This window comes from Haematobia irritans, chromosome 3 (assembly GCF_050003625.1).
Source record: "Haematobia irritans isolate KBUSLIRL chromosome 3, ASM5000362v1, whole genome shotgun sequence".
NCBI lineage: Eukaryota > Metazoa > Arthropoda > Insecta > Diptera > Muscidae > Haematobia > Haematobia irritans.
The window spans coordinates 177,594,637-177,621,285 of NC_134399.1; the positions used below are offsets into that span (position 1 = coordinate 177,594,637).

Sequence of the window (26,649 nt, forward strand, 5' to 3'; positions counted from 1 at the left end):
GTTGAAATGGAACTTTGAAATGCTGGCAGGGTCTCTAGCAAAAACTTGCAATTTCTCTATCTCATAACTGTCAAATGTAGTCTCTCTCCGGCTCTCTTTTGCTGGCTTTTTAGTGTAAACGAACGACTTCCAGTGAAAATTTGTGATAATTAATAAAAATTATCGGGTTCTCGAACGGAGCTAATATTCGTTTGAGGTATTGTATTCACATCTGATGAAGAACGGCCCTATTAAAAACGATTAACGAACCTTACGATTACCAAAAAATCGATTAAAAATTCTAATCGGTTATCGATTACAATTTCAATCTTTTCTGCCTCAATAGGCGTCATTGAAGATTTCTGTCAACTGATATTTTAAAACGACATTCCGCGGGCATCTGATTTTATTCTTTTGTGAAGTTGAGAAAAAAAAAACAGAACTATATTTCTAAAAAAGCAATATTCCGACACAATGACATCTTTCAACATTAAAGCGACAGAGATTCAAATGAATTTCGATTGGGATGATATAGACGTGGGCAATAATAGTTTAGATCACTCGGAAAATTTCTTCGGTGAGTATAAAAAGATGACCAAAAAGAATCAAGTAGATGATAAATAGAAATGGAACAACCGTTAATTTTGTTGGTATTTTCTCCATTTTCTTTCAGCTATAAAGCATTTTGAGCATGAACGGCTGGAGAATATTGAACTTTTACAAGAAGAAATGGGTAAGAAATTTAGTAAATACGTGGATGAGGCAACCACCTAATGGTCGTATTTTCTCTCCCTCTCTTATGCAGCAAAAGCTGAACTTCAGGATATCGATGATGAATGTGTAGTTTATAAGATTGAAAAACATGACAATAGCACCATGTGTGAAAATGAGCAAAACGTAGACGAAGATAAGGAAAATCAAGAATCTTCGCCGAAATCAAATCATAACAACGATAGTAAAAATAGTATCGAGGAACCCAGAACATCGCCGGTTGATGATAAGCTAAATGCCGATAAAACTCCTAAATCCGAGCCACATTTAGATGATACTGCACCACCAACAAAAGTTCCATCTAAAATGAAACTAGTTTGCCAATGGTCCACACAAAAACCGATAACTACAAAATGTTCAGCTACGGGGTCTTCTAAAGGGGCTATTTCTAAAAATATGCCACCGCCTCCACAAGCTTACCTAGTAAAGGATGTCTATCAGAAAAAACGTGAAGAAGCCGAAAAGCGAAGGCTAGAGGAAGAACGTAAACGAAGAGAATTTCATTCTCGACCAGTACCAAATTTCAGTACATATCACCAAATGTTAGAAAAAAAGAAACCTGCACATGCATTTACAGTGGCCGTGACACCACAGGTTCTCAAAAAATCTAAGGAGGCCGAGGAAAAACGACGAAAAAGGGTACGTATGAAAATACACCTATCGTGAAATACCATATCCCATTATACAAAATTGAATATATAAACTCTATAAATGTATTCTTCTTCTTTCAGCTTGAAGAATGGAAACAAAAAAGCCAAACCCCCAAATTCGAATCCCGTCCACCAACAGTTCTTAAAGAAAAACCATTTGTGCCCGAAAAGAAACCTCTTGTGATTCAACAGTGTCCTTTCAATTTGCATACAGAAAAACGTCTAGCGGAAAGAAAACATTATGACGAGGCCAAACACAAAGCATTGGAGGAAAAACGAAAACAGGTAGAAATTGTAAGCACATTTTACACAATTTACAGCATAATTAGTGACATAGCCATCTGGGTGTTATGTACGAGTGTCTCTCTGTGTGAGTGTTGTAAATATGTGTGTTTGTGCTAAATTATTATCGTTCCTTAAAATCCTTAGTATCCTTGATTTACAATAACATGTGCATGTCCCACTAACCAGCATGGAATTAATGTATTAACATAACACCCACGATTTTCGAAAAATGAAAGCAGTTTTCTGTGTTTTATCTGATAATATTAAATCATCTTAAATTATACGTTGGAATAGATAATGTTGTACATATTTACATAGAAAACTTGACTCAAAAGTTAGCATTTTGACTTTCAACTTTTACAAAAGTGACATTTCAATTCAATTCAATCTTTATTAATCAATTAAGGCCCATTTTGGACTACATATTGATAAAAATACAATTTATGCGAATTATATATAGATATCCTAAACTAAAATCAAAATGCACTTTCGTAATAATAATAATAATTTTTGAACGGAAAGTCGAGCCTAATACACGAACAGACAGTAGCTCTACCTAACCTTCTTTCGATTTACTCAAAATATACAGAGCCGATAGATGATGGTCCAGTTCTACCAATTATGTACTCCATGTTCGATATCTGGGCGGACAAATGTTGTTGTTTGGTAGTTGACATTTAAGCTGGTAATTATTTTTGTTTAGTTTTTTTTTGTCGCCTCGATGCGAACTAAACAAAACCTATAAATTTGAACAAAATACGAACCTTGAAATTTATAAGATAAAGGACAGCTGCTGTCTTGTCCGACTTTTAAATACCTATGCAGATAAGTATACATCACATTTGCCTTCTTTGTATAAGCGTATCTGATCAATGGATAGATGCTATGTACTTACTTAGCACCGGTTTCTCTGTGTAATTTTTAATAGTTACAGCTTCTACAAAACAGCTAATCGCCTACAAAAATTTACTAACAGATAGTTATAAATACCACCAATTTTTTATTTATTTACTTTAACTCACAGAGATACTCAACGTAAAGAAAATACATTCAATATTGCTTTAAAAAAAATATAATTAGGACTACCATCAAGTACTGCAAAAACTTGACTAATAGTTAAACCTTAATACTAAGTACATATTTTATTTATTTATTTATTTTTATTTTCATCATGTAATTTGAAGCCACTTAGCGGCCAATTTATATAAATTACAACGGACTACTATTTTAGATTAAACAGAGTTGGAAACTATTATATGTATGTGGCCTACGCTACAAAAACAATTTGATGTAAAAAAAAACATATAATCTAACTGCCAACAGATATCATGAACACAAAATTATTTAGGAATTGATTACTACTTCCAAAACTTTTATGTCAATTGTGATACCACTAGTTTTTAACTCGCTGTTATAAATGTGCACTGCCCGATTCTAAATTTATATTGCTCATAGTCTAATCCCAACGCTAATAATAATGTGTTTGACACTACCTAGTGAATCTTTGAAACACTCGGAATATAGCTGAGCATATATATCACCCCTACAGAATAAATTGTTGAACTGAAACTGAAACGTCTGAATGCGAAGAGGGCTTAGTCCTTAGTTCGATCAATTGATGAGCAATATTCGAAAATTTCCGTGATTTTGCAATTTCTCTTCCATTAACGCCGGTACTATGTTCATTCTTGTGAAAAAAAATTATAGAAACCTATATTTCGCACATAGAAAGCGGTGTTTATTTAGGTAACAGGGAGCGATATTGAATTAAGTTAGTGGTTGCAGCTTGCTTTAAGGCCGGTATGCACCTCTAGCGAAATTTTCGGTAGCAAACATTTATTCAAGTCTACAACAAAAAAACAGGGCTGTGTACACAAATTTTAAACCAGCTAATCGCTTTTAAAAATTGTTAATATATGTTCCAAATATTCCTCAAATAAATTGTTTATTATTTACAGACCTTTTAAAACTTTTACGCACACAATGATTGTAATAAATTAAATGTTTGCTGCCAAAATATGCATTTGACAACCCTGTTATTTTCATTAGAGGTGCGTACCAGCTTACTAAATTGAACGCTACCGAAAATTTCGTTAGCATAAATAGCAATGCATTTCTTATGGGAATGAAATTTTTCGCTAGAGGTGCATACCGGCCTTTACAAAATTAACATTTTAATTTTTCTTGGGCAATTGTTCTGCTACTCCTTTGATACTTCGTATAGTTTCGGAACAAAAATATGATCCGTGTTTCCGTTATAAACCCACACAACTAATTTTAATAAATAAATTATTTCTTAATTCACATTGCAAATGGCGCCATGCTATCAACGTCAGTTTTCAACTCGAAAAAAACAAAGGACCACAAATGGAAAAAAGTTTTTCGCATTTTTTTGGTTTTGTATGGAGTTTCAACGCGAAAACCGAACAGAGTACCGGCCTTTAGACAGATTGATGTTAGTGTACGATGCTGACGAACAATGAGGAAATTCCGAAGCGATCGTCCATCTAACTGTCTTGCAGTCTAAATCGTTTTGCCCTTGTTAATTTGACAAACATATTTTTCCTCGGATGGTTAGGCTACTCTTGCAGATTTGTCTACAAATTTTAAGCTGAAAATTAAAATATTTTGTCAAGAATAAAGAACTGCATTTGAATATTGATCGTAGTAACGCATCAAACGAGGTGCGTTTGCGCAAACTCATAACCAATTTAAAATTTTCCCTTAACTGGCAACTGTGTTTGATTTTTCAAAGTATGCTTTTGTTTTGCGTCTCTATTTACTATGCTTTCTGCATCAGTAATTATGGTTCTCAGGTGTTTTTTCGGTCTGTTGCATTTCTCTGATTACTTGTAAATTAAATTTATTTTTTCAACTTATGTATAAATCAATAAAAATTGTAGGAAACTTGGAAATATTTACGTAAAAAACATATTGAGTTCATTATTGATCCGTAATTTAATTTGAATTGTTTCTTGAGAAACGAATGAATCTAATTCATTCACTTTTGTGTTTGGTGTAATTTGTTGTTGCAGTTCAATAGTGTTGTGTATGTGTGTGCGTACGCCACTTCGAGTTTGACATTTAAAATTCTGTGAAAACAGTGTTGCAAAGCAAAATAAACTCATTTACGAATATGTTTAATCAAAGCGTTTGCGACTGGGTACCAGCCAAACTTTTACATACAGGCCAGTATAAAGTTTGTGTTTCACAGGCGAAATTCAAATATTTTCGTGGTTATTTGTTTACTATCGTCGTATTTACTAATTATAGCTGATGTCAGTGCTTCACGGCTTAATTGTCCAGTACTTAAAGAAAGCAAGCTTTAATCAGCTAATAATAGGATTTTAGTCTATTTGTTAAAATTAGCAGAAATGTACGCGAACGCCATCGAATTTTAAATTACCATGAACCAATTTACAAGTTGTTTAACCAAATAAAACGATAAACATATTTATATTGTTTACTACACCTCTAATTGACATTGTGAAATATATTGCACGTATGACTTCTTTGTGGCAAAAAAAAAAAAACTGCTGATAATTGTATATTAACTCTTACATGTTTTACTGGAAAAAAATATGCGAAAACTTGGAAGTTCTGTATTTTCCAAATGTTAAATAAGATCTCTCTTTGGTTCTCTTCTACGTATAACTAATACGTTCACCATGGTGATGAAGATTTTTAACATTAAAACTAAAATTATACTTGATTTTGTCTAGCAAAAGTAGCAAAAACCTCCCAAAAGTGGATACCCACAGTTGGCTATATTTTATTTGGGAGGTGTCTATGTTTAAGAGGTTTCGTCCACTATTAAGAAGTTTCACTTTCCAGTAGAGTTTATTTTTGAGAGGTTTAACTGTAGTTTACTTGTTTTCATTCAGTGTCATCTTTGCAAACTCTTTGTCAATCAAGAATACAGCACTTACCAACACTACATGTCTGCGGCAAAAACAAATACAACAACACTTTATGTCATTTTCTTTTGTGTGTTATTTCGGAGGAGTGAGTGAGTGTTTCAGTGTACGATTTATTTTGTGTTGCACTCTTACGAAGTCGATTTAGTAAAACAGAAGGCAGAAGAAATTTTATTTTACACCAATATTTTCTATAGTTTGTTACAAAAATAGTTTAGGTTATTAAATATATAGAAATAAATCAATGATATAATTGCTAATAATAAAAAAAGTGCGAGGAATTGACAAAATTACGTGAATATATTCGGGCAAAACTTGCAATCATTTCCGTTCCACAAAAAGAAAAGGAAAAGAAACGAAAAAAGACAAACAACAAAAGGAAAATAAAAAATACGTAAATTAACTTTCGTTTGCCGAATGAAAAGATATAATTGAGGTGGATAATTGGAGAAATAGTCGCAGCAAAAAGCAATAATACCAGTGAGGGAAATTTAGTGGAGCTAATCGTCGGATAAATCATCAATAATGGTTGACCGTCTGGTGAATTCTGAGGCCAATACAAGGCGCATTGCTACAGTGGAAAATTGTTTTGGTAGTTCTGGTGTTGCTCTCGCCATACCTGGCCGAGTGCTGGTTGGTGAGGGCGTTTTGACCAAAATGTGCCGCAAACGCCCAAAATCAAGACAATTCTTCCTCTTCAATGATATTTTAGTCTATGGCAATATAGTTATTGGAAAGAAAAAATACAATAAACAACACATAATGCCTTTGGAAGAGGTTTCACTGGAGAACATTGACGATTGTGCACAATATCGTAATGGTTGGCTGATACGTACCACCACCAAATCGTTTGTTGTATGTGCGGCTACGCCAACAGAAAAACAAGAATGGATGGCCCATATCAACAAGTGTGTGGAGGATTTGTTGAGGAAATCGGGTAAAAAACCTGTGGAAAATCATGCTGCCGTATGGGTTCCCGATGCGGAGGCCACCGTTTGCATGCATTGCAAGAAAACTCAATTCACAATGATTGTGCGTCGTCACCATTGTCGTAATTGTGGAGCCGTTGTATGCGGGCCATGCTCATCGAAGAAATTCCTATTGCCGCAACAAAGCTCGAAGCCTCAACGTGTGTGTTCCAGCTGTTATGATCGCCTTAGTAAGGTTGTTAAACAGGAATCGGCCAAGATATCGTCAAACTCATTGGCTACGGCTCACAACGATTCACAAAATAATGCCAATGAATCATCGGGCGATGATGATTCTGAAGATGAAGCCAATGGCACAGGCAACGAGCAACATGATGAACCCAAATTCTATGGCGACACTAGCATCATATCGACAAACGAAACGACCACCAACAATACCCATGTGAATTCTAGTCATACACCCAACAATTGATATTTAAAGAAATTACGGGAAAGAGCTGGAGGAGGATGGAGAAGAGGCAGTGAAAGTGCGAATTGTGGAGGTGTTGGAGGAGATGACAGTTGGGTATGGGTGGTCAGGAAAGCTAAATGAAGTGTTGCATTATCAACCGAAGGAGGATTATTAACCATTGTAAAAAGAAGGAATAGATGAAGATGATGATATATGTTTAACGTTGCAGTTGTTATATTTCTAGAAAAAAATTTCAAAACTGAAAATGTTCTTTAAACATTCTGCCTATAACCTTTTTTATAAAAAAAAACCAAACGCCGTATACATTGTTCGTTAACAACGATACAACAACACAATGATATATCTGTTAGCCTGAATATTCTGATTCCGATTCTTTTCTTTAAGAAATGGTAAGTGTACTTTTTATAAATTTTCATCAAATAAACCCAAAACATTGTTTGCGTACCACCCACTTCATTCCTCCCACTTGTTGAATGTTGATTTCAATTTTCATTTTATTGAATTTGCATTAAAATAGGCTAGTCATATATCTTACATTTCATGTCTATTTTACCTCTACATACAGCCCATTTATTTTCTTGGTCTTTTGGCAGTGCTTGTTCGTTTCGCTCCTAATCTTATCTTTAGCTCATACATGGTTTTAACAATTGCTCTATGTCGTTGTTTTTTCTTTTGTTTATTGTGTTATGAAAAAGAAACGAGTTTTTATTTGCTTTCGGGTATTTTGTTGTTTATTTATTTTTTTTTTTTTTGCTCTCTCTCTCTCTCAATTTTAATTTAATCTTAAAAATTTAAAGAAAAAAAAACGTCCAACAATAATGATATTTGTCATCTATTTTATGCGAATTCGTATACAATGAATGGCAGAAGATCGGACAAGAAAGTAATTTGAATATAATTTGCGTTGATGGACGAAATATTTGGCGCTCTTTGCGAATATAAGACTATTGATAAGTTCAGGTGAATTTTATTGAATTGTAAGTGTATGGTCCGATAAGAATTTAGCCTGCAAAAATAGCAAATATTTTTGAAAAGTAGTGACTTATTTTTCAACGTAGTCTTCATGTTGGCCAAGTAACATTAAAACTAGTAAGACTTGTTATTTTTGAAATTTCGTGAAAATCTTCGTATAATTTGTCGTATTTTTTCTATGTTACTTGCCGTCACATAGCGGATTGATTCTTTTTGAGTTTTTCCCCAAATATTTAACCAATATCCTGGCACAATCAACATATTCGCCTACTTTAGGTCCGTTTTTTTGCTGTTCAAACACAAGCTAATTTTCCGAGGAAATTTTTTTCAATCAATTGAAGCTATTAAACGTGAATCGCCAGGCAATGAATGCTATTAATTCTTCGTAAATTATCCCCAAAAATTTAACCAATTTATCCAACGTATTCGCCTTTTTTAAATTCGTACATTTGCTGTTCGAAATGCAGCGAAATCTCCGGGGAAACCGTTTTCAGTCAACTGAAGCGTCAATTGCCAGGCAGATTGATTGCTATTCCGAAAATTCATTTTAACATCTATTACGAGTATGGGTCCTATTACTGGGACGGGCGAAATTACCTTGAAGGGCATGTAATAGATTTATCATAATAAATAAGTATTCTTAAATTAATGTAAAATTATACATCATTCCTTCGTGTGATATTTGTGATTAATAATTCAGCATAGAACATTGCCCTCGATGTAGTTGGTATGGATCTCCCATCCAGTGCATTGTATTAAGCAGCCTACGGCTACTTTTGATCAACTTAGGCGAGAAAATCATACTACAAATTAAAAAGTTAATTGAAAGTCAATTAAAAAATTAATTGATACTACTAATTTTTGTGATTAATCTTTGTTTTTTTCCGTTAAAAAAAAATTGTTGAATCAATAAAATTTTTATTGAATTTTTTTTAACTCAAGTAAGGGCGTTTTCGTTTTTCGAAAAAAAAATGTTGCCATGGTGTTACACTACTTTTTTCCTCATTGCATGTTCGTCCAAATGATAGTGTCATTCTAAAGTTATTGTTAATTAATTCATAATATTGTGAGGGATGCAGGACCCAAACGCTATGACGATATTCTTTATATTTTGCAATCAATTTCGAGAATATTGCACCTTTTTTACCAATCGAAATCGACATAAGACTATAATTGGAAATTTTTTCGGGATTTTTTTCTGTGTCGTTCATTGTTTCAACTATTTCTCGATCTACGGCGTGACTATACAAGTTTCTTCGAATCTCATGAAACGGCGGAGGAATCCCATCAGATAGTGAGATAAAGTACACAGCAAAGCTAAGAATTTCGTATTTTATGTTTGGATGTAAAATGTCTTAGAAATAGAGTCTAAATAACACGTCAACAAAAAGTGTATAATTCAGACGGAAATAAAAATACAGATACTTCGAAACTATATAATACGGAAATTTTTGCCAGAGTACAAAATAAATTTGCATATGCATATTAACACAATATAATCTAAAGTCTTTCGTATATTTTCAAAAGTGCACATCTCACTTCAATTTCATTAATTTTATGTATTTTTATCTCCATGGCAAATGGCTCCAATGCCATCTCCCCCATCTACCTACCTAGCACAAATTAAAGAGACAAAGAAGGCGACTGCAAAGACATCAACGACATGATCACCATCATATAATTTCCCATGTTTGATTTTTTATTTTTATCTTACAACAAATTTTTGTTTCTTTAATACACACTATACACGATGATACCAACAGTGGATGATTACAATTTGTCATATGTATGTAGGACGTACAGGGCCTATTAAAAACAAATCGCTACACACAAATGTATGTACTCCTGCTTTGTTAGGCCGTATATCATTGTTAAAGCTATGAAAAAGGTTGGGCATACATCTTTGTTTCGCACCTTTAAATCGTCTCAGTTTTTTTATTCGATTCCTGGAAATACTCAAAGTGGTTCACTTGTGATCAATAAATAAATAATATCTAAATCAAAGTAGTGACTACTATATCATATACCCTACACAAACCGTTTGGATTGTCATATATGGGAGATAAATTTAAGAAAATTTGTTTATAGTAGCTCAACTTACCACAAGAGCAATCTTATGCTGAGTAATGTAGGTAGAGTCGAATATATATCAACCAAGTTCATGTTAATTCCGGTGAATAAGACGTTGGGAGTTGAGCCAAAACTACCCTAGCTTGTTGTGGGAGGTCACAATCCTTTTGTGCTAAGGAAGGCGGTTGAACATGATTATTTTTTCAGACCACCATTCTGATATAATGGTCAACGTGAATACATAACGCTTCACGTACATAGGAACCTGGTGTCCACAAAACGATACTACAGTACCTGATGCAGATTTTAGAATTATATTTCTATATGTCACTGGTCTGGTGGTTTCCAACACAGGAAAAGGGAAAATTACAAACACTTTCAAATTGGTGTAACGTACATTTGAGTTACCGTACAAATCGGAATTGCGATATATGAAAATTTATGATAATAGCACCTACATATAAACCCAACTTCCGAATTATTTTAATAAATTTTTTGCAGTCTAAAATTTTCATCAAATTTGTCAGAAATTTTGAATTTAGATTTATTTTAGATCCATAAATAAATGCGGCCCAGATTTTGAGGTAGCCTTACATAATTACTTGAGAAATTCTCCAGATCTGGAGAATACGGTGGTTGGGGAAGCAATTCGAAGCCCAATTCATGAATTTTTGCCATCGTTCTCAATGACTTGTGGCACGGTGCGTTGTCTTGGTGGAACAACACTTTTTTCTTCTTCATATGGGGCCGTTTTGCCGCGATTTCGACTTTCAAACGCTCCAATAACGCAATATAATAGTCACTGTTGATGGTTTTTCCCTTCTCAAGATAATCGAGAAAAATTATTCCATGCGCATCCCAAAAAACAGAGGCCATTACTTTGCCAGCGGACTTTTCAGTCTTTCCACGCTTCCGAGACGGTTCACCGGTCGCTGTCCACTCAGCCGACTGTCGATTGGACTCAGGAGTGTAGTGATGGAGCCATGTTTCATCCATTGTCACATATCGACGGAAAAACTCGAGTGTATTACGAGTTAACAGCTGCAAACACCGCTCAGAATCATCAACACGTTGTTGTTTTTGGTCAAATGTGAGCTCGCGCGTCACCCATTATGCACAGAGCTTCCGCATATTCAAATATTGATGAATGATATGACCAACACGTACCTTTGATATCTTTAAGGCCTCTGCTATCTCGATCAACTTCATTTTACGGTCATTCAAAATCATTTTGTGGATTTTTTTTGATGTTTTCGTCGGTAACCACCTTTTTCGGGCGTCCACTGCGTTAACCGTCCTCCGTGCTCATTTCACCACGCTTGAATTTTGCATACCAATCAATTATTGTTGATTTCCCTGGGGCAGAGTCCAGAACTCATTATCAAGCCAAGTTTTTGCTTCCACCGTATTTTTTCCCTTCAGAAAACAGTATTTTATCAAAACACGAAATTCCTTTTTTCAATTTTTTTTTTTCACAATAACAAAAGTTGCTTCACAAAAGACGCTCTATCTCACAAACTAATTGACTTACAGACGTCAAATTTTGACACGAATCATTTGAAGGTTGGTACTATATAAAAACAAGTAAGTAAAGTCTAAAGTCGGGCGGGGCCGACTATATTATACCCTTCACCCCTATGTAGACCAAAATTTGTGTTACCATCTCAACTGCTTCACATTTGCTGGAAGCTATATAAAGGAGACAATTTTTTTACTTCTACAAAATCTCTAGAATTAAAATTTAAATTGGTTAACGCTATCCAGTTAATTGGAGGAAACTTCCATTGAAAATGGGTCTAAAATGTGTAACAGTCTACCATATTTCCTCAACTCTGGTGTACGTATATATGGGAGCTATATATAATCTGAACCGATTTTGACTAAATTTGACATGTATAGTTAGAATAATAATTCTGCTATCTATGCGAAATTTCACGAAAATGGGAATATAACTTTGGCCCCCCTGGTCATATGAGTGCAAATCGGACGGAAGATATATATGGGAGCCATATCTAAATCTGAACCGATTTCAACCAAATTTGGCACAATTACCGATACTACTAAACGTACTCCTTGTGCGAAATTTGAAGTAAATCACGGCAAAACCCTGGATTTTGAGGCCATATAAGTTCAAATCGGACGAAAGATATAAAGGGTGATTTGTTAAGAGCTTGATAACTTTTTTTTTAAAAAAAACGCATAAAATTTGCAAAATCTCATCGGTTCTTTATTTGAAACGTTAGATTGGTCCATGACATTTACTTTTTGAAGACAATTTCATTTAAATGTTGACCGCGGCTGCGTCTTAGGTGGTCCATTCGGAAAGTCCAATTTTGGGCAACTTTTTCGAGCATTTCGGCCGGAATAGCCCGAATTTCTTCGGAAATGTTGTCTTCCAAAGCTGGAATAGTTGCTGGCTTATTTCTGTAGACTTTAGACTTGACGTAGCCCCACAAAAAATAGTCTAAAGGCGTCAAATCGCATGATCTTGGTGGCCAACTTACCGGTCCATTTCTTGAGATGAATTGTTCTCCGAAGTTTTCCCTCAAAATGGCCATAGAATCGCGAGCTGTGTGGCATGTAGCGCCATCTTGTTGAAACCACATGTCAACCAAGTTCAGTTCTTCCATTTTTGGCAACAAAAAGTTTGTTAGCATCGAACGATAGCGATCGCCATTCACCGTAACGTTGCGTCCAACAGCATCTTTGAAAAAATACGGTCCAATGATTCCACCAGCGTACAAACCACACCAAACAGTGCATTTTTCGGGATGCATGGGCAATTCTTGAACGGCTTCTGGTTGCTCTTCACTCCAAATGCGGCAATTTTGCTTATTTACGTAGCCATTCAACCAGAAATGAGCCTCATCGCTGAACAAAATTTGTCGATAAAAAAGCGGATTTTCTGCCAACTTTTCTAGGGCCCATTCACTGAAAATTCGACGTTGTGGCAGATCGTAAGTCTATTCATGATGAAATGTCAAAGCATACTGAGCATCTTTCTCTTTGACACCATGTCTGAAATCCCACGTGATCTGCCAAATACTAATGCATGAAAATCCTAACCTCAAAAGAATCACCCTTTATATGGGAGCTATATCTAAATCTGAATCGATTTTGACCATATTTGGCACATACAATAGTATCGTTAAAAGTACCGCTTGTGCACAATTTGAAGCAAATCACGGCAAAACTCTGGCTTTTGTGGACATATAAGTTCAAATCGGACGAAAGATATATATGGGAGCTATATCTAAATTTGAACCGATTTCAATCAAATTTACCAAGCATTGGTAGAATGTCAATTCTACCCTCTGTGCAAAATTTCACGAAGATCGGTAGTAAACTTTGGCTTCTGTGGCCATATGAGTCTAAATCGCACGAAAAATATATATGGGAGCTATATCTAGGTTAGGTTAGGTTAGGTTAGGTGGCAGCCCGATATATCAGGCTCACTTAGACTATTCAGTCCATTGTGATACCACATTGGTGAACTTCTCTCTTATCACTGAGTGCTGCCCGATTCCATGTTAAGCTCAATGACAAGGGACCTCCTTTTTATAGCCGAGTCCGAACGGCGTTCCACATTGCAGTGAAACCACTTAGAGAAGCTTTGAAACCCTAAGAAATGTCACCAGCATTACTGAGGTGGGATAATCCACCGCTGAAAAGCTCTTTGGTGTTCGGTCGAAGCAGGAATCGAACCCACGACCTTGTGTATGCAAGGCGGGCATGCTAACCATTGCACCACGGTGGCTCCATATATATCTAAATCTGAACGGATTTGGCTGATATTTTGCAGGATTTACGAGATTCATAAAATATTTGGATGTACGGTATTTCAAGAAAATCGGTTGATAAACACGCCAACTATAACCAAATCGGGGATAAATATATATGGCAGCTATATCTAAATCTGAACCGATTTTTTCCAAAACCAATAGCGATTGTCTCTGTACCAAGAAACGGCCCTATGCCAAATTTGAGGACGATCGGACTTAAATTGCGAGCTGTACTTTGTGCACAGACGGACGGACAGACAGACAGACCAACGGACATCGCTAAATCGACTCGGAATTTAATTCTAAGCCGATCGGTATACTAAAAGATGGGTCTATGACCACTATTTCTTGGCGTTACATACAAATGCACAAACTTATTATACCCTGTACCACAGTAGTGGTGAAGGGTATAATAATATGCATTTAATACTAGCGACGCCATCTATGTGTCAGACTTATCAGCCAACCTGTTAGATTCATTGTTTATAAAATTCCTATATAGACCAATACCAGGATTTTACTCCTTAAACTTCTGGAAGCCTAATTATTTTTTGAAATTTTGTGTTTTTATAAATACATATTCTGGAGATGGTTATTATATACCCATATTTTGATGTGGTCTCTATATAGTCTTGTGCCCTATTTAGAATATAGAACTTTTACATCCCTAAAATGCTGAGGTTTGTCGTCAAGACGTATCAAAATTTAAAATTAGAGTTCTTTTGGAGAAATAGAATACTAATATCGGCCTTAAAAATACAATTGCAATACTGTTAAAATGAGATTTAGTTACACCACCTGGAGTCGGAGACGGAGTCGAGCAAAATTAACTCGACTCCACAGCCCTGGTTCGATGTACGCTTTGTATATACGAATAAATGGTCGTGAGTTCCCCATCCCAATATTGGATAAAACTCTAAAAGGGGTTTCAGCGGTAATTTATCTTCTGTCAGAAATGCTTGTTGTATCATAATGTACGGAATAGTCGTAAGTGTGCCGGAATAATGGGCACATCTAAATATTCTAAAAACCACAAATGACATATACAAATACTCTTTAGTTCTGGATCAGCTATAATTTCTAGCATAGATGTTCCCTACAATAAATGTCTATCATCCACTTATCTTTTTAAATACTACAGCTTATCTTGCGACATGTTGTACATTTGCACAAGAGATTGTACAGTGAACGGTGTTTATTAGATTTGATTACATACAGTCATGGATCTTTCACATTTTAATGACAATGAAATCATAATAAACTCTACACTACTACATACAACATTATTGTCATGTATTACACTTATAGAGGCAATAAATGTTTATCACAATTAAGGATTAGTGAGAAGCAAGAAATAATTTTTATAGAATTATTCAAAACGGCGCTAGATTTCCCCTTGAACGAGCTAAAAGGCTTACAAAATATTCTACAGTGGGGGAATAAAATTCTACATCGATTCAAAAAAGATGGATACTAAGATAATTTAATTTATACCATTTACTTATCCACCATATGAGGACATTGCAACAATATAACATTTTCTTTACATTGATTTTTTTATCCAAATTTTAATGATCTTTTTTCATATCTCTATGAACTTGTTCTTCCGTTTGCCCATGTGCATACATGCGCATTCTTTTGGTATATGACAAATCCCAAACACGTGAATCAGTCAGTTTTATCGTAAAACTTAAATCATTTTTTTTCTTAATGCGTTTGTGCTGTTCATTCAACACAAATGCATTCATTGAAATCATTTTACTTTGTGATATACAATAACGATGTAAATGTATTAAGATTTTATTCCGGGAGATTCGCTTATTCAGAGAGTGCGCCAAATATATACACATTAAAATTATTAAAATTATCAAAACTTTACTCATAGTGATTCATTGGGGTTTTTTTTTATGTAGTTTGTATATGCATGTTCGTATAGCTTTGTCATTCCTATAACCAACCAAGAACGATGCATTTGATTTGCATTGAGCTGGGTTTGTTTATGCCTATCAGTAGTATTAAACTTTGGCTTTATTTTTGCACACGGAAACATTTCCAGCAGATTTAAATGTCGTATGATATTGTATGCTAAGGTCCCATTCGAATTTCTTTCATGGATTTATACGTCTTTGTTTCTATTTTGCTTCAATGAGATGAGGTTTTCGAACTGCATAAATGTGAGTTTGTAGATATTACCCTCATCTTTTGGTTTACAAACTTTTGAATCTGTCTGAAAGATAACTTTCATTTTGACCTTTTTACACTAATTAATCATCAAAAAAAACCAAATGTCAATTTTTTTTAATATATTAAAATTTGAAGACGTCGACTAATCGGAAGCACGGTTGCCACTCGAGTCAAAACTAATACACCAAAATTTAAAAAAAATTACCAAATAAAAAAGTCTTCTTTTGCAGTTTTTGATACAATTTTTTATTTTATTTATTTATTTTTTCTCTTGGCGAATCCAAGCTGCAAAGCCATATACGGATTCCAAAACTACACAAACATAGCAATAATAACAAATTATAAAAATTATGCGCTTAAAAACTAGAAATTAATAACAAAAATAGTATCAATAAGTGACTAAACTGAATTTGAATCAAACAAATACATAATAATTAAAACAAATTAACAAAATTAAGAAAAAAAAACTATTAAAAAAAAATAAATTAAATTATCAATTTAAAAAATTAAAAAACAAGAACAATAAAAAAAAAATAAAAAAGTAAAAAAAAAAAAACATGAATATGTGAGTAAGAAGGGTTTTAGACGATGCAATAATTGCATGCAATAATTGCACGCAATTCTTGTTTGTAGGCAAACGGGGTAGAGAAGCAAAGGGGGTAGAAAAAATTTCATGTTTTCCGTTCCTCTTGCAATTTTTTGACATTTCTGAAACTTGAAATTTCAAGCGATTGCATGAAAAATTTCAACGTATAAATGCTGAAGTTTTTAAGAAGCAACTTTAAAAGAGAATACAAAAAATTGCACGCAACCAATTGCATCGTCTAAAACCCCTCTAAGACAGCAATACTAACATAAAAAGCTAGCAAAGAGACTCAATAAAATAAATAAAAAAAATGATATAACATAATACAAACTAAATAAAAAAAAAACTAAAAACTAAATAAAAAATATATATATAAAAAAATAAATAAAAATTAAAAAAATTAATTAAAGAATTTACAGCTACTCAGTAACTAGTCAACATCTGCTAACACAACGTTAGGGATGAGACAATACATGCAGGATAAAAATTAAATTAACATTTAACATAACAAAAAAAAAAAAGAAAAAAATAATAAAAATAAAATTAAAATTATTAACTGACATAAATTATATAAGACTTAGTACTTATGTAGTCTTTTACGAAATGTAGTTGAGGAACAATTAAATATCTTGAGAGAAATAGGTAATGCATTGAAAATGCGAGCAACGCGGACAAAATAAGACTTTTCTAATGAAGTCGTTAACCTAGGTATAAATATTTGTGGGTTACGAACCGACCTGCAGAAGGTAAACAATTCCGCAACGTACCTAGGCGTTTGTGTCCTATATACCTTATGGAAATGCAACAAAACACGAATATCTACAAATTTGCAAAATTCACATCCCAAAAAGTCAATGACACATGGTGTCACATGCTGACGAACATTGAGAGCATAAACAAATCTAATTATTCTATTAAAAATCAGCTGAATTTTCTTGAAGACAAATCCTAACGTCCCAGAAAACACCTCTAAACAATACAAAATGACAGGCATCAACAGGGAATGAGCTACTCTCTTCCTAATCACAAACGGCATATGTAATTCAACATTGTACAACTTACTTAAAAGAAAATTAATCCTAGAACATATTGCACTGATATGAGGTGGAAATGATAAGTCAGAATCCAAGACAACACCAAGACACTTGACACGATCAACAAAGGCGATTGACACATTCCCAAAATTCACAGACACATCCCCATGATTAGTGAACCTAATCGCCTTAGTTTTGTCAGTATTAACAGAAAGACCATTTGTACACATCCAGTCACATAAAACTCTTGACGTATCGTCAATAACACTTTGCAGGACATCAGGGAAATCAGACTGACTTTTAAAAAGAAGTTGTATATCATCAGCAAACGCAAATGGTAAACAATTCGGACTAGCTACTAAATCAAACAGATCATTAATGAACATAATGAATAAAAGCGGCCCAAGCACAGACCCCTGTGGAACACCACTAACTACACGCAACATACTCGAGCAACGACCACCACTACAAACATATTGAAATCTATTTCCAAGGTAAGACTTAACTAACAAACATGCAGAAGATGAAAATCCAAAGAAAGTCATAAGTTTACATAAAAGAATAGCATGATCTACCCTATCAAACGCTTTTTCAAGATCTAACGACAATAGAACACAATTACCACGGTCACTCACTACTTTTCTAATATTATCAGTAAGCCCGATCAAAAGAGATGCTGCGCCGCGATTCCTTCTAAAGCCAGTCTGTGAATCATGGAGCAAGGAGTTCTCGATAATAGTGTCCATCATCTGAGACTTCATGAGATATTCCACCATTTTCGATAGAATGGGCATAATAGAAATAGGCCTATAACTAACTACAGCATCATTCTTCCGTATAGGAATAATCTTCCCAATTTTCCATAAAGATGGATACGACGAAGTCATGAAAATAGTATTGACAATATGCAAAAGAGGCCTAGCAAAAAATTGGAAACACATTTTCAGGTACTTTAAAGTAAAACCGTCAGAACCCACTGCATTCGACTTGATAAGAGACAGAGCATCAACTAAGTCAGCATAAGTAACAGCACGAAACGAAAAATTACCTTCACTAGCATCAGAGACACTCGGGAAAACATTCTGATGAGACACTACATTCTGATGAGACACAAACAAATTATTCAATTCCTCAACGTCAACATCAATAAGTATTGACCAAACTTCTTTATTTGATTTACCATCAAATAATCTATTATGAAATGACGCTCTGACCCTTCTAATAACACGTTTCGCTCTATTCCGACTTCGGCAAAATATCCTTCTATTCTCAGCGGAAGGGTGACGGACGTACTCCTTCCAAGCAATATCACGCAGAGATACCTGATATCTAATACTCGGATCATTGAACCACACATCCTTCCTCTGGTAAGAACACCTCTTCCTACGAATAGGGAAAATTCCATGGACTTGGCGCAAATTGGCATACAACAGGTCCATCTGAACGTCAACATCCGACGTGCAATAGACTCCAGAGAAATCACAGGATTCAAACGCGTCCTTTATCTGATCGATGCTAATAGCATCATAATCAACGTACTCATAAAATTGCGGTACACTGGAAAACACAACATGAATCGAACAAAAAATAAACGAGTGGTGAGATAAACCCGGACATTGAAACTGACCAGACAACTCAACCAAATCAGACGAAGACACAAGAAAATAATCAATAAGTGAAGTTGAGTTGTGAAAGGTATCATAATGTGTAGGAATGCCATTGTGTACTATGGAAAGATTCAAGTCTGAACAGACCGCCCTCATAGTAGCAGATTTCTGCAATTCAAATAAATTCGTATTGAAATCCCCCATAAGAACTACCCTGTCATATCTATCAATAATATCTGATATATGTTCATGAAACTTGCCAACATCACCATGTGGCAAATAGACAGTACCAACCAAGTATTTTGTCCCCCCAATTAAAAGTTCAATAAATATGCACTCAACTTCACCAAACAATTGACCAACAAAAACCACTCTATGTCTAATACCTTTTAAAATATATAACGCCACACCACCCCCCCTACCAGCTGGTCGATCAACCCTATGACATTCATACCCCGGCACATCAACAACATCATAAGCCATGTATGGCTTAAGCCACGTCTCACTCACCCCCACGATATCTAAATAGTTCCCCTCTAGTACATTTCGAACTTCACTAAGTTTCGATGACAAACGGTTTACAGAAAAACTCTGACAATTAAAGTGACCAATATTTAAATTTCCTCTAAAATTTCTCAATTGTGACGATAAGTAACTATTATCACTAGCAATATTTGACAAAAAATTTTCCATAAAAAAAAACATTTAATGGCAACGAAAAATTAAATAAAAAAATAAAAAATAACAAATCTATAAAGTAAAATAAAATAAATTTACCTAGTATTAAGTTCTACAACGATTGGCTTTATATCTCATCCAGTAGCTTTTCACATTCCTCAGCATCCAATAGCTTACATTCCCCATTAAGTAAATATATTTCCACTTTCGGCATATCACGATTTACGAGCTTGAAGCTTTTTATTTTGTTCTCACTTCTAAGCCTCCGGCATATATAAATTAATTTGGATGCAGAGCTATGAAGATGATCATTTAAGAATATTCGGCTACTCACATTAACACCCATAACTTCATTGAGCAGTATACGAGTTCCACGATGATAATTGGCCATTATTAAATCACGCTTATATATGCAATTAAATTTAACAAGCACAGAATTCCCACTCAATATGTAGCAACAATGTTGCAAATCAGAAGGACAAAGCTCCACATTACACATGGCAGCAATCTTAATGATGGGTATCCTCAAATCCTTAATGCCACGAGGTAAACCATTGACAACAATGTTAGACCTATTAAGCCTTCGCTGCAAGATATCATTGTGTCCTTTTATTTCTCGAATATCATTGGCATAACTGTTGCCCAAATGTTTGAAAGTGTCGTAGGCATTTTTAAATTCTTTCTCCAAACTCTCAAGCTTGTTACTAAATTCATCACGAATTTTGTGTATGGTCTCATTTGATTTAGCCTGAATGGCCAAAATTTTTTCCTCAAGCTCCTTTTTGTGTTTATTTTGTTGAGCCTCAATAACTGAGCTGAATTCTTCACAGTATTTACGTAGCTGTACATTTAAGTCAGGAGTAGTCATGTTGCAACTATCTCCCACTGGCTCAAACATTGTGCTGCTTAAACCAATATGTGGCAGAGTACCACCGGCACTAGTACAAGACGCATCATCTTCACTCACAACACAAGCACTTTCCTTTATCATGCAACTGTTGCATTTGAATAAAAAATTTTTATTTTATAAAGAAAATCATGCTGCTCCTTCGTAACCTTTAAGCAGGCAATATGATAAAATTCACCGCAAACAAAGCACCCAATACTATATCCAGATACTTTTGAGGTGCAGGCAGGGCATTTGTATACTTTTTTCTTTGAAGGCATATTTCCAACAATTACAAATACACAGCTTTGGGCGCAATAAATAGAGATGCAAATGACAATGTTTATGTTAAGAGCATATGAGACACCAATTTTTGTTTTTGAAGATCAGGAAAGCAGCAAATGACAATGTTTATATTTTGAAGAATAGCAAATGACAATGTTATCTTTGAAATATATGAGACATCAACAGGCACAGCGCAAAATAACAAACAGCAAGCACCAATGGCGGGTAAACCGCAGTCACACTCAATGAAACACAGGCCAAAAACGTTTTGAATAACTGGAACAAATTATAAACTCCAACTGTCCAGAAAACACTGACGTCTAAAACGTATAAATCAGTATTTTTCTGCTACAAAACAGACGTATTTTTTAATTTTTATTAAATTTTTCGCGAGCCAGCAATTTTTACATGCTTGACATTTCAGAGTTGCCAAATATTTTTATGAATTTTTGTGGTTTTATGAAAAAAGTTTCTTCGAAAGAATTAATTTATTATTTTATTTTATTAATTATTTTGTGATAACTCATAATATAGACAATTTATTTAATTGGGTGTATACATATCTCTTGAATTATAAATGTGTCGAAGTTTTAAGTATTTTTAGCTTGCACCAACCAGAGAAGATTGCTACATCTACAAAAAAGGGAGAACTTGTCCGCCACGGACTTTGATAATATGACCCAAAACGAGAATTTAATTTTTTAAAGACGTTGACTATATAGAAAATTTAGACAAAAAATTGTTTTATTGAAAAAATGTCCAAAATTTCATTTCTATAGAGAATTTTCTTTTCTATATTAAATTTTATCAATATTAGTTCTATAGAAAATTTTGTCAATATTTTACTTATTGTATTTTACTATATATATTTTTTTAAAAATTTTATTCCGAGAGTAAATTTTGTTAAAATTTTATTCCGAGAGAAAACTTTGTCAACATTTTACTCCTAAAGAAAATTTTGTCAAAGTTTTACTCCTAAAGAAAATTTCGTCAAAGTTTTACTCCTATAGATAATTTTGTAAACAAAATTTTCTATGGGAATAAAATTTTGTTGTTTTTGGTCTCAGCTTAAAGCCATGCATTGACTAAACTACAAGTGTAGCTTAACCAACAGAGGAAAAGTATGCTTGTCAAATTTATTTGGGCAAAGCCCTATAGACTGCAAGATGGTTGGATGTACAGCTGTTTCGGAATTACCACATTCCTCATCAGCATCCTCTACTTGCAGCAAAACTATCAACCAATTATCAGAATAAATTCGGGTAATTCACTCAACCCAAAGTGAAATACACTTGAACCTTCCGAAAAAGGGGTTTGATAGTCGTCTACTGCCTAAAACAAATTTGCAAGCATATCTCTTTTCCTTTGCCAAGCTCAAATCATCGATTTGAATGTAAATGGCTGGGTTTGTTTTTGAGCGTGCTTCCCCTATCTTCATTCATTTTGTTTGTTATTGTTGGCTTCTCAATAACGATTGAAGAGAAGCCAACAATAACAAACAAAAGGAATACAATTTTGAAAAAATTTTTTATAGGAATAAAATTTTGACAACATTTTCTATAGGAATAAAGTTTTGACCAAATTTTCTATAGGAATAAAGTTTTGACCAAATTTTCTATACCCCGAAAAAAATATCACCAAGATATTTCCAATTAAAAAGTTGATTGAAGTTAACAATTTTTTCAATTAAAAAATTAATTGATACAATTAACTTTTTAATCAAACTCAGAAGAATAAATTGGTTAAAAAACGATAGAAATTTTTTAAATTTTTAAATAAAAATTTATTTGAAAGAGTCAATTTTTTAATCAAACTAAAAACACAAAGTCAGATAAGAAAGTAATTGAAAATAGTCACGTTTTTATTTCGAAAAATTAATTGATTTTTGCAATCAACATCAATTATATTTTTATTTGAATCAATTTTAATTTAATTGAAATTTTCAAATTAAATCAATTAAAAATAAATCAATAAAATTTTGACAAAACTTTCTATAGAAATAAAATTTTGACAAAATTTTCTATGGGAATAAAATTTTGACAAAATTTTCTATAGAAATAAAATTTTGACAAAATTTTCTATAGGAATAAAATTTTGACAAATTTTCTACAGGAATAAAATTTTGATAAAACTTTCTATAGAAATAAAATATTGACAAAATTTTCTATATTTTGACAAAATTTTCTGTGGAATAAAATTTTGACAAAATTTTCTATAGAAGTAAAATTTTGACAAAATTTTCTATAGGAATAAAATTTTGACAAAATTTTCTATAGGAATAAAATTTTGACAAAATTTTCTATAGAAATAAAATTTTCACAAAATTTTCTATATAAATAAAATTTACTATAGATAGTTAAAAAAAAACGCTGAAAAGAGTTTGACCTACAATCGAAAGTTTATAATAAACCTTCACGTACAATATTGTTTTATTGACGCATACCGAAATTTTGTCAAAACACTAATACATTTTCCCTTAGAATTTCGTTTTCTCTTGTGGCTTATAATTATTTGTAGTTAGTACCTTATGTTTTTTTTATCCATTTCTCTTTATGCTTTATCTAGGCTTTTGGTATTGACAATGGAAGTTTTACTACAAATTCTTCGTTGAAATATTTTCACGTTTAATTCCAATATCTAATGAAAGAGTAGTATGTTTGCCATACCCCCACTCTTGTGAATGTCGCGTTTTCATTAGTTGGTATTGTTGTTAGATGCTTGCAAGCAGCGTGCCTTTGAATGGAAATTAGGTACTCTAGTGCATTGTACAAAATAATGTGCACCAGCGCACAGATTTAGTCAACTGTAGCATTACTTCAATAAGTCGAACATAGAATAGAGGAAAACACACTGGGTGACATATAAAACATAGGGCAAGGTCTTGGTGTAGTAAATATTTAGTGTAAATACGTAATTGTCGGTTTATAGTAATCGTACATCCCAATGTTTTAGATGCATGACGTCACCGACCAGAATACGAGGGCTGTCTCTTATGTTTCGGAATTAGAAAACAAAAACCAATATTATTGAAAATAGCTTTATTGTTGTTTAAAAATATTCCAACCAAATTTTTCGACGGTCATATATTCAATATTGAGGGTATACTGGTAGGTGTCTCAATCTCACGATAAGTCTCACGATAGCATCTTGCAATATCATTTGGCGCACAGCATCAATGTTTTCCGGAACAACAACTAATTTTTGACAACCTTCACGAAATTCGTCTTGGAGTGAATTTACGACCTTCACCATACCATCGGTAAACATTAGGTTAGGTTAGGTGGCAGCCCGATGTATCAGGCTCACTTAGACTATTCAGTACATTGTGATACTACATTGGTGAACTTCTCTCTTATCTCTGAGTGCTGCCCGATTCCATGTTAAGCTCAATGACAAGGGACTTCCTTTTTATAGCCGAGTCCGAACGGCGTTCCACAGTGCAGTGAAACCACTTAGAGAAGCTTTGAAACCCTCAGAAATGTCACCAGCATTACTTAGGTGGGATATTCCACCGCTGAAATACTTTTTGGTGTTCGGTCGAAGAAGCAATAAAATGCATCGATGATCTGTTGTTGAGTTAATCCACGTTGAATGTTGCACAAAAAAAATAAATGTTCACGATCTAATTCCTTTTTATGGGCGAGATCTGTTTTGGCTGCTGTAAACATCACAAATAGCGTTTGTTCGTTCTGAGTACGTATAACCTCAAAAATGTCAAGCTTTACGATAGTGCTGTAGGCAGATTTCAACACTAGGGTTGCCCAACCCCGAAATATAAAATGCAACCCTCGTATGTCTAACGGTTCTGTTTGCTTAAAGGTACAACACACTAGAGGTATGCACGTGAGTAATATTTTACTCACGCACACTCACGACGAAAAATCTTACTCACGCACGATATTGTTTGGTAGGGCTCACGCACACGCACGGAAAGAAAATTTGTACACAAGCACGGAAATGTGACACGAAAAATACCGACGTGAAAACATGACGTGAAAACATGAGCAGGATTAAAATCGAGATCGCTATACAACATCACTAAAATTGCAAATGAATTCAACTCGTAAGCGTTTTACCGCCTTAAGCCTAGTACTAAGATCACGTTTTCGCACGAAAAACTGTTATACTCCATATAAAAAACGTTAGCGCGGAATAAATGCGAAATCTTTTGTTTTATACAACCCTGGATTTTTCGCACGAAAAAATAGGCAGACATATTATTTCGCATAAATAAATTAACATACCTGCGTTTGAGACCCTATTTACGGATATAAATGAAGATATTCGTTTTTCACAGAAACGAACTTAGTACTAAGCATTAGACGGGATTATTTTCGTGAGCGTATTTTTTTCGTAACTCACGCACACTCACGAAGTAATTTTTTGTGACTCACGCGTGAGTCACGACAATTTCGTGGCACATGTACACCTCTACAACACACTATGTGATATTTCTTATACAATGAAGTCTTTTACTCTTGGTCACCTACATTTTATCCATATTTGGGAGGTGACCACTTGTGGGAGGTTAATTTTTCTGAGTGTCCAAGTTTGATAGGTTTCACTGTATTTCATAAAAGCAAACTGAGACGTCTTTAATCTATACTAACAAGTAAATCTCATTAAAAAACAACAAATCTAATGATAAGTAAACATTTGTTTAGTAGAACGCTTTGATCAAATAATGTAGAAGTCAGTCGTTTAAGAAATTCTAAATAATATAACATTTATATTTCTTTGTGTCATATGTATTTGTCTTAATATTAATCATCACCTAAGACTAATTCACTTTTATTTTCTTTTCAATTGTTTTTTTTTTTTTACAGGAGGAAGAAGAACGTAAAAGACGGGAAGAGGAACGCATACGGGAATTGCGAAAAGCTGCTACATTCAAAGCACGACCAAATCCCTTTAGACATTAAGAAAGATATTAAATTGTTTTTTATACATTTGAAATGGAAAACTATAAATTAGGTATTATCTACATATATTACTATTATACATATTAGGCCGGTTGAGTTATTTCAATCGTAGCATATAATAGAACAACAAAAATCATAATTTGCAATTAGATATTTTTTTAATGAAAGGAAAAATATTTATACATATATATATTCAAGTCAAAATCTGTAAAAGAAATGCCTCTGATTAGTCGATTTTTAGATACTTCATGATTTGTATGCGTATCCTTTCTTGTATTCATGTACTATTATTATTATTTTTTTTTTGTTATTAATTTCTAGGCCTAAAACAAGGAAGAATGTAAATTTAATAATGCACTCTTGATTTCTCTGCCCAACACACACACACACATGAACACCCTTTCCTTTTTTCTTCCTCTTTTTCTCTTTACTAATAATATTATTATTTTATATTTCATTAATTTATGTGTATAACAGTTAATTATTTAATGTTTTTTTTTATAACAAAAATATTACAATAAAATTCTTTTTTTTTTTTGCCACAACTAAACATTTTAACAAACAAATGGTTTATATACAAAATGGGTATTTTATAATTTTTATAAAGTATTTTTTACGAAAGCAATTGCTATATGAAGTG

At 33.7% G+C, this 26,649-nt stretch overlaps 1 protein-coding gene across 3 annotated transcripts; it reads left to right on the forward strand.

The window, feature by feature from the left end:
- The first annotated feature begins 331 nt into the window (after positions 1–331).
- mei-38 (meiotic 38) lies at positions 332–26,575 on the forward strand. 3 transcript variants are annotated; one of them, XM_075299318.1, is made up of 5 exons: positions 332–556; positions 653–712; positions 785–1,389; positions 1,482–1,685; positions 25,914–26,575. In XM_075299318.1, the coding sequence occupies exons 1-5, from the start codon at positions 454–456 to the stop codon at positions 26,007–26,009; spliced, it is 1,068 nt and encodes a 355-aa protein (XP_075155433.1). In that variant the 5' UTR covers positions 332–453; the 3' UTR covers positions 26,010–26,575. The 3 variants fall into 3 exon arrangements, 2 of the variants coding, with proteins under 2 accessions (XP_075155433.1, XP_075155432.1); XM_075299317.1 differs by having other exon boundaries at positions 333–556; positions 1,482–1,694; XR_012720270.1 differs by lacking the exons at positions 332–556; positions 653–712; positions 785–1,389; positions 1,482–1,685 and adding an exon at positions 5,678–7,392.
- Positions 26,576–26,649: the final 74 nt, after the last annotated feature.